The sequence below is a fragment of the Sceloporus undulatus genome, chromosome 6 (genome assembly GCF_019175285.1).
Source record: "Sceloporus undulatus isolate JIND9_A2432 ecotype Alabama chromosome 6, SceUnd_v1.1, whole genome shotgun sequence".
Lineage (NCBI taxonomy): Eukaryota > Metazoa > Chordata > Lepidosauria > Squamata > Phrynosomatidae > Sceloporus > Sceloporus undulatus.
In genome coordinates, this window is record NC_056527.1 from 6069946 (window position 1) to 6083654 (window position 13709).

The window sequence follows — 13709 nt, forward strand, 5'->3', positions numbered from 1 at the left end:
AGAAGAACTAATTAATTTCTAGGCATGTTGCCCCTTCTTTGTTGGACGGTGTAACAGTCCCAAACTCATTTCGTTTTCACTTCCGATACTGCCAACTTGAATGATGCTATGAATTTTCCATTATATGAGAGAACAAAAACCAATATCACCATGGCCTTGACTTTCAGAGAGAGATGTTCTTTTTGAACAAGCCCTTTGGAAAAGGATGTGAGGTTGAGCATATTATGTGCCTTTGAAGAGATTCCACACTGAAATCATCCCCGAATAGAAGGTGGAAAGAAATTTCATCAGAATCGATCATCTCAATGAAAGATGAACTTTCTCTTCCAACTTGTTGCAAGAGAAGTAAACTCCTTGCCCCCACCATTCACACATCTACAAGGTTTACAGGCTGTTTCTGGAAAATATACTGTGTGCAAAGCTATGGGATTTTAAAATGCAAATGCCTGAAATACAAATCACTAAACAAACAAACAAAAAACCAAAACCCAGAAATGCAGACATATGCCTTAGATAGGACTACCATATATTCTCTTTTTCCAAAACATGTCCTCTATTTCAGCGAGCAAATATCAGTTCACATGGATTTTAAAAATGTCCTGGGATGATGATGTTGATCATGTTAAAGATGATGTTGATGATTGTTGATGATGGTGATGATAGCACAACAGAAATATTGAGTTCATGGTTGCATGGGCAAAATTCGAGCAGGATAACCATTTCAGATAGACGTAAATCCAACGTTGGTCTCAACTGAATCAATTGGGTCGACTCCAATTGAGTCTTGCAGTTATGGATTTGTAACCCAAAGTTATGGATTCATTACTGCTTTGCATCACTAACACCATGTAGTCATAATTGTGGCACAGCTGTCAGGATCATCAATGCTCTCCCAAGCCTATTTTACCAGGAAGGAGCTCCACCGAGAGATGGTGGTCCATTCAGTTGGTAACTGGGGTGGAAGGCAATGGCATTTCCACACAATCCCACCAGTGTGAGCAAAATGCTACTATTAGAAGGACCCCTGTTGCAAGTTCTTCTTGGGCCCTTTCTCACCCAGTGTCCCCTGATCACCAGCTGAACTGCTCAAAACTAAGTAGCCAATTTAAAAGATGGACCCTCATCATTTGCACAATGTCAGGATCAAGTACAAGGGTGGTGTATCACAATCCTTGCATACAAAGACATAGCCATGTTAGTCTGGAAAACCAGTATACAATGATATCTTGCAGGACCTTTGAGACTAACTGAAAAAAAGGCACTGGCAGCCTGAGCTTTCATAGGAGTTTATCACATGGGGACCTATGTGCTTCCATCTTCAAAACGATTAAAGCGTCCACATCCCAGAAAAGCTCACAAATATGTGAATGATTTCCACACACTTTAATGCTTTAAAAGTTCATTACTAATGAGAGAAAGTGGGTAGAAAGTGCATTTGGTTTTCACACAGATGCAGACAATCCCACAGATGCAGCTGCATCACCAGAAGTGATGCACAAATATTTCATTTCCAAGAGCATACACACACATGCACCAGAGAGAAGAGAAAATGGGGAGGAAAGCACTCACATTTTGCCCCAGAAGGTTTTTCAGAGGAAGGCTTAGGTCTCCAGTTGCAAACTCCCATAAAGCAACACAAACCACACACACACACACACACACACACACACACACACCAGAGAAAAGGAAAAATGGGGAGGAAAGTACTCTTTGTCACAGAAGCTGTTTTCAACTGGGCATGACAAAGCCCAGAGGTAAACTTGCCCCAAAGAATCACAGGAAGTCTGGCAACAAGTAAAATCCTGTGGAAAAAAACGCAAATAGCTTTCACACTAGAGCAATTGCGCAAAAAAAATAAAAATAAAGCCATGATGTTGTGAATGAAACGGAAATGAATTCATGATATTTTCCTGAAAATGCCTACTAGCTAGTTTGTGCCTCTTTCTTGTCGGAGTCTGAGCAGATTGCTCACAGCATCATGTGAAAAGCATTTGCACAATTGCACCTAATAAGCTGGATCTACACGGGATCTAACCTGTTTAAACTTCCAATTTTCCCCGTGTGATAAACTCCATAGCCTTTCACATCCGCTGAAGCCAACTCAAGTTTGCAAAAGATCATGCTACCAGATTCTTTCTTTCCATTAGTCTCAAATGGGCTACAAAATCCCTTTGAATCCTCGCATAATTATAGTTGGCCCTTCATATAGATTCTGCACCCACGGATTCAACATCCATGGCTTGAAAATATTCAAAAAATAATCATAATCCAAAAAGCAAACCTTGCTTTTGCCATTTTACGGCACAATTGAATATAATGGGACTTGAGCATCCATGGATTTTGGAATCCACTGGGGAAGGTCATGGAACCAAAACCCAGCAGATTCCAAAGACCCCACTGTACATGAGTGCAGATTTATGCTATGGAAGCACAATGGTGGATATCAGCCCAGGTAACCATTCTGTGTTGAAACTCACCACATCCCATCTTGGGAGAAGGAGAGGAAAGGATTTGAGCTGAAGCTAAATGGATATTAATTTCCTAATCAATTCTAATTATAGTGAGACGCTCAGCAGCCAATTATTTGGCATGGCATTATGAAAATGTATTCTCAAGCGCTACCATCAAGCAAGGACATAATTATAAATTATACTTATTGCTGTAACAACAATTATCGAGGGCTGTCGAAGCAAGCCCAGCATCACCATCCACTGCAAAGCCTGAAGCAGAAGGCAGGCCGGCAGCATGGAGTTGCGCATTGCGCCATCGCAGTGCTCTTGCAAGAGTCCAAAGTGGAGGGCATTCCTGTGGAACTCTTGGGAAGTCTGAAACGCCCAATGGGCTTAAAGATTGGGAGAAGTGGAAAAGGTAGAGGAGAGTGCAAACCAAAAGATCAAGTGGCTGGAATAAGTCCCATATGATGGAAGATTACACCACTTATGGCAGTTTAGTTTAGAAAAAGAGGGAGAGGTAGCCTGCATCTACTCCCTAGAATACAGTTTGACACCATTTTAACTGCCATGGCTCAATGCTATGGGATTTGTAGGATTTGTAATTCTATGAGATATTTAACCTTCTTGGTCAGAGAGCTCTGGCGCCACAACAAATGACAAATCCCAGGATTCCATAGGGCAGAGCCATGACAGTTAAAGTAGTTGTGTTATTTCTGCAGTGCAGAATAGACCATAGACTCATATAATCTTAGATTTGGAAGGCTTCACATGGGACATCTTTTAATACATAATTGCATCCAGGGAGGTTTCCCATTGAGGATATGGTTAATAGTTTTATATTTCTAACTTAGTATTTTAAATAATTTTATGTGTCATGTGAATGCGGTGTTTCAATTGTGTTTTAAAATTGTACTAATTTATTGTTGTTGTTTTAAAGTATTTTTTGTAAGCCATCTTGGGTCCAATTTGGGGGAAAGGCAGCATGATGGTAATGGTTTTGTCATAGTCCAACGCTCAAAGCATCACACTACATTTGTATATTAGATAAATAGGATTTGAAATGGTTGCACTTGTGGAACTCCACTTAAATAACTGTGAACTGAATATATCTATTAAACAACAGTCAGAAAAGTCCGACTGCATGTATAAGAGAACTTCCATTGGTGAATGACACCAATAAGATTCCAGACCTGGTTTCATTTCCTTACCTAACATTTCATCAGAATTTTCCAGTAATTCCAAATCACCTGCAAAAGGGGAAAAAAGAACAAGTTAAATCTGAAAGGCAAAATGGCCCTAAAGAGTGAGAGAAATGGAAAAAGGCAGAGAAGAGGGAAAAACAAAAAATCAAGTGGCTGGAACAAGTCCCTTATAATGAACAATTACACCATTTAGTGCTATTCGGTTTAGAAAAAGGGGATAGAGCTTGCATTTACCCTGCAGAACAAATTCAGTTTGACTCCATTTTAATGGTCATGGTTCAATGCTATGGAATTCTAGGATTTGTAATTCTATGAGATATTTAGCCTTCTAGGTCAGAGCGCTCTGGTCCCACAACAAATTACTAATCCCAGGATTCCATAGCATTCACCCAGGGCAGTTAAAGCAGTGTCGCACTGCATTATTTCTGCAGTGCAGATTATACCTCTGTTAAACCCCATTGCTCAATGAAGCAACTTGTTACAGGTAGCCTTGCTACTTGTAAATCATTATTTCCAAGCTCTGGTTAAGACCTTGCACACTCAGAAGCACTATATTGCACATGTATTTGACCAAGATGGGAAAATGTGTGTGTCAACAGGATTCCTTCTATTATAAACCAATTATGGCTGTGGAAAAAAAATTCCCTACAAAAGATTACTGTGAAGCTGATTTAGCCTCCCTCCATTTTGTTCCCTAAGACCCTTCAAAAAAATTGTTTGGTGGGATGAAAAAAACTTGCAAACTTTCTTGCCCATCATGAAAATGGGTATTGGAACAAGAAAACAGCCAATGGAAGGGAGAAAAAAATATTTTTGTGAAACAGATCATTTGCAGAAAACCCCCATTTTGGCCCCAAATCTTATTTTTGTGTATAAGCACTAAATTTTAGTGTGAATTTGTGTAAATCATAGTGCTACCCCCTACAAGATGTTGGGGGTGTGCACAAACCCAAGATTTGTAAGCAAACAAAAGAGCCTCCAAAAGTGAAAAAATCATCCAAAAATGTGCAAAACCTCACATAAACTCATGTAGCAGGGAGAAAAGTTGGGAAATTACAGTTGGCCGCCCACATTTATGATTCTGATGTTTGAAGATTTGATTATTCCCGGATTTGATTAATCTGTTCTCTCTAGGAATTTCTAGGTCCAGAAGTTGACCATAGAGTCTCCTAAAGATAACACTACTCTAGTAATCTATAGGTCCTCCAGTGCAGTTCTCTGGTCAACTACTGCTTGATATTGGCTGCAGAGCTTCCTAGAAAATGCAGAGATTCCTAGAGAGGAATATCTAAGGTTAAAAAGAATTGTTGTTTTTTTATTTTCACATTTTTCACTTTCACCAGAATCCTGTGCCCCTTACTTGAGCAAATGTGCAGGACCCACTGTATTCATTATTGCATGCAAGAATTAAATTAGTAAAGATTTACAACCCTACGTGGGAAGCATCTCATATGCCTTGTTACATAAATAGCATCAGAACCTAGCCTTACCTGGTTGAGCGTAGGCCATACCATTCACATCCCAGCCTGAAAGGAGAAAGAAAACACAGAGTTAAATCAACCTCTCCAAATGTCTGTTTTCCTCTATTGCAGTCATGCCTAAGTGTTTGTAACTGAACTGTATTGCTAGCTTCCCTCTGTTTGCCATTGTCTCCTCCATCTTCCTCTCTTCCATTTGTTTTGTTCTCCTGAACTGAATTTTAGATTGAAAAGCACCTTCAGGCAGGGACCTTTGGCTTCATATGGCCAACTTATATTACTTTTCATACTTTGTATGTCTGTCTGCTATTATACAAAACCCAAGGGCAGACATGTTTGTTATGCTATTGCAGCTATTCATTTCAATCCCGACACCATCAGCATCATGGTGAAATTTTCTAAAGAAGCTGTCATACTTTACATTTTGGATATTGAAGATTCAGGATTGTTTGTTTGGAAGAGATGAAATAAAATGCATATAGACTGTGCAGAACATTGATTGAGTCTTGGGGGATTTTCTTGGACATGTGATACGTTTTTTGGTCATACAGTGAGATATTTATGTTTATCATTTTGTATTGTCATTTCATTGTTGTTCAGGCAAACTAATAAAATGTAGTTACAAAAACAAACAAACCAAAACAACAACCCCAAAGTAGGTTACAAATTAGAGCCAAGATGCTGCATTGTCAGATGTAACCATGATGGTGGAACTCCATCATCACAATGCATTTAATAAAAAATTGTATTTAACTAAAAGCTTTCATGTAATTTAATAAACAGAATTCAATAAACAAGAATTGAACACCAAACACTGAAAGATTTCTCAATTTCTCTTTTCTTACACATTCATATTTCTAAACTGCCATATTCTCTCTATTAAATTAATGAAGATGGTTGAAATGTTCTGAAACTTCTCACAAAGAAGGAACCAAAGAAAATTCTCATCTATCATTCACTCCTTTTCTGATAGACTCTCATCATAAGAAACATGAAAGGAACACAAAAGCTTACTGAAATTATACAGGGATTTGAACAGTTTAGCAAACCATGACGGAAATATTGAAATGTGGTCTTTCATTCTGCCACTAGATGGGCCTGCATGCTTTTCACATTTTCTAGCAATGTGTCTGATCTGTGGAGAAGATACCTTTAAAACAAGATTGATTTTACTTCAGGTTTCCATCAAAAAGTCACCAGTTTCTTTTCAGTTCTACACAGTTCCTGGATGTTTCGAGTAGACTCAAATTCTACTATTTTTTAAAAAACTGGAAGAATGGGAGGGTGATGGTGGCGGCAGCGGCAAAGGAGTAGCAGGAGCCCTGATGGCCCTTCCAGGGCACCAGTTCATTCCATGCATCTGAGGAAGTAGACCAAGGCTACAAAATCTTATGCCCAGTTCACTCCATGCATCTGAGGAAATATGCCAAGTCTCTGAAAGCTTATGCCCAGTTCACTCCATGTGTCTCAGGAAATAGACCAAGTCTACATAAGCTTATGCCCAGTTCACTCCATGCATCTGAAGAAGTTCACCAAGTCTCTGAAACCTTATGCTACACCCCCCCCACACACACATACACACAGTTTAGTCTCAAAGGTGCTACAACATCCCTTTGCATACTGATATTCCAGACTAACATGGCTATGTATTTGAAAGCCGTGGGTGCATACCCATGTATTTTCATTTGTTAGACCTGGTGGGTTTTTATTAATCTTTTCAGTGGCACATTTTGCACAATTGTGACTGATGCTAAAAGCACTGTAATCACAGCACCAGAGGCTGCCCCAGTAATGGTACTCTTGCAACAAGGTCTCCCTCCTATGGACATTACAAAAGGTTGTTCTTAAAACACATCAGGTCCCCTTCTCTTCTTAGGAAAGAACCTTTCTGAATAACTGTAGGAGTCTACGGCCTGTTACAGACTGTCAAAATAAAGCTGCTTCGGGTCTCTTTGGAGGTATGCTGTTTAAATGATGCATGCACCCTAAGAATCCGGAAGCTGCACCAAAGCTGCACTCCAGTGCTTAGGAATGGAGTGTGGCTTTGGCGCGACCTCCGGCCTCTTAGGACCCACGCATCATTTAAATAGCATACCTCCAAAGAGACCCGAAGCAGCTTTATTTTGGCAGTCTGTAACAGGCCAGAATCTCTCATTTATGCGCTGGATTTTTGATTCTTCAAAGCTCCCCTGGGGGGGGGGGATTCTGAAAGAGTGAGCAATGAAATCAACTTAACAGCTTAAAAATGTGGCACATCGCAGAGCTTATTTTCAAGTCCTTCCACTTAGCAATGAGCTGAAGTTCTCCCTTGTTCCTTGTACATTTTTATTTTCCCCCTCCCTCTATCACTCCCTTCGTTTTCTCCTTCCTTCCTTCCTTCCTTCCTTCCTTTTTGGTCCTGTCTTGCCTTTTTTGGTGGTGCTTTTGTTCAAGGCTTTACTGATGTTGCAGGAGCCTCTGGCCTCATGGGTAGCAAGCGTACTCATCCTTTTCGAAAAGATCCTGGCTGTTACTATGGAGACACCAGCCCACTGTTGGGTATCAGGGGAAGAACTGATAAGAAAGTGTAAGACATGTTGGCGATTTGTATCTGTGGATATCGGTCCCATCACGGCAACTGGCAGGCGCTGTGGGAAGGATGACTCTCCTCTCCCTCCGTTCAGCTTTTGTGATTTGTTCCTTTGAAAGGATCATCGATCCAGACCGCTTCCTTCCAAAACAGAACTTGGGCCTGCTTTAGGCAAACAGCTGCTGAGACAGTGTCAACACAGGAGGAATTTGCCAAGATGTATTTAGATGAAAGACAGCAATAGCAATAGCAAGTACATTTCTATACCACTGACCGACATACTAAAGGTTTACCAAGTATAAGCTAATTGCCCTCAACATGCTGGGTACTCATTTTAGCGACCTACGGAAGGATGCTAGGCTGAATCGACCTGGAGCCCTGGCTGGTATTGAACTCACAACCTTGTGATTTGTGAGTGAGTGGCTGCAATACTGCCATTTAACCACGGCATCACCAGTGCCGTGCTGTGCTTACATAACAAGTGCGCCAGTGGCGCACTTGTTACAGCGCCCCGGCAGCTTTAAAAGAACCTGCTTTTCTCGGGTTCTTTTTCCTTTGCAGGGAAGCCACGCAATTTGACGGCTGCAGCTTCCCTCCGGAGGAAAAAAAGCTGTTGCCGTTCTGGACATTAAGGAAGGTATGTACCGGGCCAGTATTTCAGGGCCTGGCCTGGAGTCTCAGAGTTTGGACCTTCAACTCTGACTTTTCAGGGAAAGAGGGAGGAATTTTGGGCAAAAGCACTATCTTGAAAAAATGTGTGTGTGATTATATATTATCCTTTATGTCCCTAGCTAGCTCAGTGTTCACCTCAGTGGCTATAACAAAGAATGGGGCAGCACTAGAAGGACTAAAATGAGCCTTCTATTATAACAAAGGTGGTCAAGATGTGCCCTCAGCTATTCAGGTGTTCAAAGCAAAAGTGCTCCCCCAAATGTTATTTGGTGCAAAGATGTGTGCGTTTAAAAATACTGCAGCTTTGGAAACTGTTCAGTCAAAATTTCTGAGAACTATTCTCAGCCTCCCAATGATTCTATGATTCTATTTTCCTCAGATTAGAAACGGGCTTAATTTCCATTGATTCACAAATATGGATATTATAAGTTAGATTTTTGGTTAAAGATGTTATTTACCCTTAAAGGTCTTGTCCTCGTGACTCTCAGTGATATATTTCAGTCAAGATGGAAAATGTTGGTCAAGGAAAGAGTGCAATCCCTGGGCTCCTCACACTCTGTTATATTAGCCATGGGTTATGCAAAAGCCAAAAAGAACATTTGCCGGCGCATACGGGACATTGAACTACAAAATCATATAAGTGCAGCCTCTTTATACTCAACTTTTAAAGACAGTGGGAGAGGCTCTGTCCTTGCTGCATATTTGAATAATTTAATAAATCCAAAGTATAGAAAAGCCTTTACTCCGGCCAAATTTAATGTGCTTCCATTGGCCTTACTTGCAGGAAGATATAATAACAAACCATTTTGTGAACGTTTATGTCCATGCGAGTCTGGGGAAGTAGAAACAGTGGGGCATGTCTTATTGTATTGCACCTTTTACCGGGATTTACAGCATTGTTTTATAGCACCAATTTTACAAAAAATACCAGGTAAATCTGATTCATTTGATATTGATGACCTCCTGGGATTACAACCAAGGTGGCAAGTTTTTGTGTTGCTGCAATGGTTTGCCGACGCAGAATGGTATTGTAATTTTTAATTTCACCAATTTCATTTAGCATTTGAATGGATTTCACCCTATATAGTTATTTGAATTTACCTAGGTTTTGATCCATTGATCAACCAAGGTGGCAAATTTTTGTGTTGCTCTAATAGTATACTGATGCAAAATGGTGTTTTAATTTTAATTTTAACTACCCTATTTTCTATTTGAATAGTTTTTTATTATACAGTTTTTTGAATTTATTCAGCTTATGAATTACTGAGAAAACTGATACAACTTGATGTACAATATTACTTATTCCAGTACCTATTGACCCTTGTTCAAGGCATCTCTAAGCTGTATTCCTTTTTGTATTCGTATTGTACGCCTGCATTGTTTTTTTCTATTGGACATGGTATAATATTGTACTGTATTGTATTGTTTTGTGTGGGTCATTGACCATAATGAATCTTATTTCATTTCAACATGAGCCAGCATATGCACCATGTTGTATTCCTCCTCTACCATTTAGTCAAGTCACGCACCCTGCGACTATAGAAGTAGCTAGAAGTTACACAACAAAAAGAGTTGAGATCTCTTTCACAACAACTGTTTGATAAAACGAGTGGCAAGCTATTTGTAACTACTGACTTCTAAGATCTGCTCACAAAGGTTCCGTTTGACAAGCACACAACCAAGGACTGGACACGGAAATGTTACCGTAATCGAAGTTCACCAGGGTGAAGAGTGCTGGGCATTTCACATGGACGGCCTCGCCCACAAAGGCAGGCCTCCAACAGGTGATGTTGTCCCACATCCCTTTGCAATCTGCAAAAGAGAAAGAGGTGCCTTAATGAAGGTGGTTTTGATATGTCTTCCCTTTTCACCTTCTGAGAAGCATGCAAGAGCTCATATCTTTTGTTCCTGCATACAAAGAGATTTTTTTAAAAAATGCTTTCTCAACGGGGCACGTTTACGAGAGGTTTCACACACGTTTCAAGGCAAGGTACACACAGACACACAGGCATACACACAAGCTTGCATTTCAATCCAATTAAAAAAAAAACACCACAAAAATGATCACTAATATTCTACATAAACTACTTAGGCTGCATCTGCACTACAGAAATAATGCAATTCCTGGGAGCAATCCATGGATGGTGGCAGCTGAATTTTGGGGGTTTAGGTGGGCCCCCTTTCCTATTTAAGATCAGATGGAATATCCCTGCAATAGGTCATTTTAGGTTTATTAAGGCAATAGGAACCCCTCACATACAAGACATGGGTCCCACGTCTTTCACAATCTGTTTATCATATTTATGAACATATCTCGACATATTTTGTGGATAGGATGCCACAGCAGGAGGAATGAGGGAAAGTAAGGCCCTGGGCCACGTATGGCCCCGAACTCCACTTCAATAGCCCCTTAAGCCTCCTGTGTTCCTCTCATTTTAAAAGGCACTATTTTCAGCTGATTTTTCAGGCCCCAAATCTGTGCAAGACTATCCAGAATGGCATACAACTGTGACAGTTTGTCTCCTTCCCAGATTTCTCCAGCACAAAGCTGAAATTTGACCAAAAATGTGTACCCAAGGCTATGTGATGACACACCAGGACAAGGCTCTTAGGGATGAAAATTGCTTCCCACTCCTACAAAGTTGCCCAGCCATGCAGTTTAGTAGCTGGGGCCTAAATATCCTAAAGGCACCAGATCCTGTCCAATCTTGAAAGCTAAGCAGGGTCAGATCTGGTTAGTTCTTGGATGGGAGACTGCCAACAAATAGCAGATGCTGTAGGTGATATTTCAGAGGAAGGAACTGACAAAACCACCTCTGAATATTTCTTGAAAACCCTATAAAATTCATGGGAATGCCATAGGTCGACAGGCGACGTGAAGGCACATGCGACGTGAAGAGAGAGAGGAAGAGAGAGAGAATAAAGGGAAGGGTGACTTTTACTAAATTGCCCATTAATTCTGGCAGAATGGATGGATTTAGAGTAGGAGATCTTTAAGCGCCATCATTCATCCTGAGAAAATAGACAGAGAGTGCCTAGAGATGGAAGGCTCCAGTGAAAACCTTGCGACCTCTGGAAATGTTGTTTGCCATCATCTTTCAAAGGAGCAAGAGAATGAAAACCTAGGAGACATCCGCATAAAAAGCTTTCATAGCCCAAGCCCCCTCCTCCATCCTCCCCCAAGTCTTTTACTTCTTTTTGTTCCCCTCTTTTCCAATTTGAATGCAGCCTCTCTGGGAGCATTGTGTCTTTCCCTTTGCTGGGCTACTTATGAAAACAGAAAGACTTCCGTCATGTCTGAAACGTGCTCAGTGCAGAAGGAAAAGCCAGAACCCAAGTAGCAAAGAGCAAACAAGAACAACAACAAAGCCTTTTCTCCAAAGAGTTACATCCTCAACATCAACAGAAGTGGAGGGGACATACCTGGTCCAAGCAGGCCTGTTAGCCTTGTTAAAAAGTACACTTAGAGGGCCCTAGAAAAGGTCAGTGCAATCCTAATGGAATCCTAACTCTCTAGGGAGCAAGATTGGCCTCTTCTGCTGGTAGAAATGCCTTTGTATTTCAAAATACTCTTGTGCTGACCATGGCTCCTTCACTGGGAGATAGTGACTCCAACCTCAGTTTTAATGGCAGCCTCTTCCACAAGTTCTCCAGTTATGAGAAGATCATCTGGATGTTATAGGAGCTATCCAGGTGCTGAACTCTATATCCCAACATAGCTTCAGCACTTGGAGAGTTTTTGAGAAAGAGGCCACTGTTGAAATGGAGAGTGGACTCATCTCTGCAAAATAATGGAGCCACTAGCTGCGCCTCGCACTAACTGATCTCAGAAATGTGCTGAGAGAGCACCTGGCAGCTGAGCTGTCCTGCTGACTAAAATCTGCTGGCAAAAGAGATGAAAAGCAGAAAGAAAGGTGAGCTAAGTTACACCAGATCCACTCCTTCCCCAGGCCAGGGACAAAACTACAATGCCAAGATAGTTTTAGGTCAGGGTTCCAAATCCAAATAAAAACATGAAAATCATTGAGTCATAGAGTTGGAAGAGACCCCAAGGGCCATCCAATCCAACCCCCTGCCATGCAGGAACACACAATGCAAGAGCTACCAATAGACGGCCATCTATCCTCTGCTCAAAAACCTCCAAAGAAGGAGACTCTACCATACTCTGGGGCAGCGTGTTCCATTGTTGAACAGCTCTTACTATCAGGAAGTTCTTCCTAATGTTTAGATGGAATCTCTTTTCCTATAGTTTGCATCCATTGCTCTGGGTCCTCATCTCTGGAGCAGCAGAAAACAAGCTTACTCCATCCTCAATATCCCTACAAATATTTAAACATGGCTACCATGTCACCTTCTCTTTTCCTGGCTAAACATACCCAGCTTCCTAAGCCACTTCTCACAGGGGTTGGTGGTTTCCAGACCTTTCACAATTTGAGTTGTCCTCCTCTGGATGTAATCCAATTTGTCCAGATCCCTTTTGAATTGTGATGCCAACAACTGGACACAGTATTCCAGGTGAAGTCTGACCAAAGTAGAATAGAGTGGCATTATTATTTCCTTCAATCTAGATACTACATTCCTATGAATCTGAAAATTCATGCCTCCCATGGACTACCACCCCAGATTAATTTAAAAATAATTTAAAGTATAATTCTCTTTGTTCCTATTGGATGAAATATTCCAATACAACTAGCCATCAGAAAAGGAAATTTGCAGATGCAGTTACTTCAGCATTTGATGAAATTGCCTCTTGTGAGTACATCAAAGCTGCCAATATTCAGTAGGAAAAAATGGAGCGCTTGGAAAAGAGACAAATTATTTCAACTATTTCAGAAGGTTAGGTACATCAGGTTATGTCAATGGGGAGTCAATTCCCCCCTTTCCTTGTGTTTTGTGAAGGCCTTAATATGTCTAGAACTTTGCAGCTTTCTTGCCTTGGCACACTTCAACTGTGTGTGAATTCATCTCAGATTTTAGCCCAGACTCCACAAGGAGCTGAACTCTGTCCACTAAATAGAGCCAAAAACTTGGATAGCCCCTCTAAAATTTAGATTATAACTCAGGATGGATTCACCACCTCGCTGATGTGGGAACCACCAACCACCATTGTTTGGCCTGCAAACCTGGAGAGTTAATGCTGTATTTGAATAAATGGAGAAAGGAAAAGAAAACCAGCCTTCTGTGTTGGAATCATATTCCCCAAGTCTGCCAGGAACAGCACTTTCTTCTCTGAGCCTTTTATTCATAAAGCCAACTCATCTCTCACTAGTGTGAAAAAAGCTCTCCTTTCAAGTCCCTTCAATAGCGTCTAAGAAGGTAAGGCCAGTGCCAAGCT

The 13709-nt window shown here is 40.9% G+C and overlaps 1 protein-coding gene across 8 annotated transcripts in view; it reads right to left on the minus strand.

The window, feature by feature from the left end:
• Positions 1–13709, minus strand: part of ADCYAP1R1 (ADCYAP receptor type I) — a 121034-nt gene that overhangs the window by 38769 nt on the left and 68556 nt on the right. For all 8 annotated transcript variants that reach the window (XM_042472194.1, XM_042472193.1, XM_042472192.1 and 5 more), the window contains exons 4-6: positions 10079–10186; positions 5146–5181; positions 3662–3700 (exon numbers count right to left, since the gene is read on the minus strand). In XM_042472194.1, the coding sequence (XP_042328128.1) occupies positions 3662–3700; positions 5146–5181; positions 10079–10186 (183 nt within the window). The remainder of the gene's footprint in view (positions 1–3661; positions 3701–5145; positions 5182–10078; positions 10187–13709) is intronic.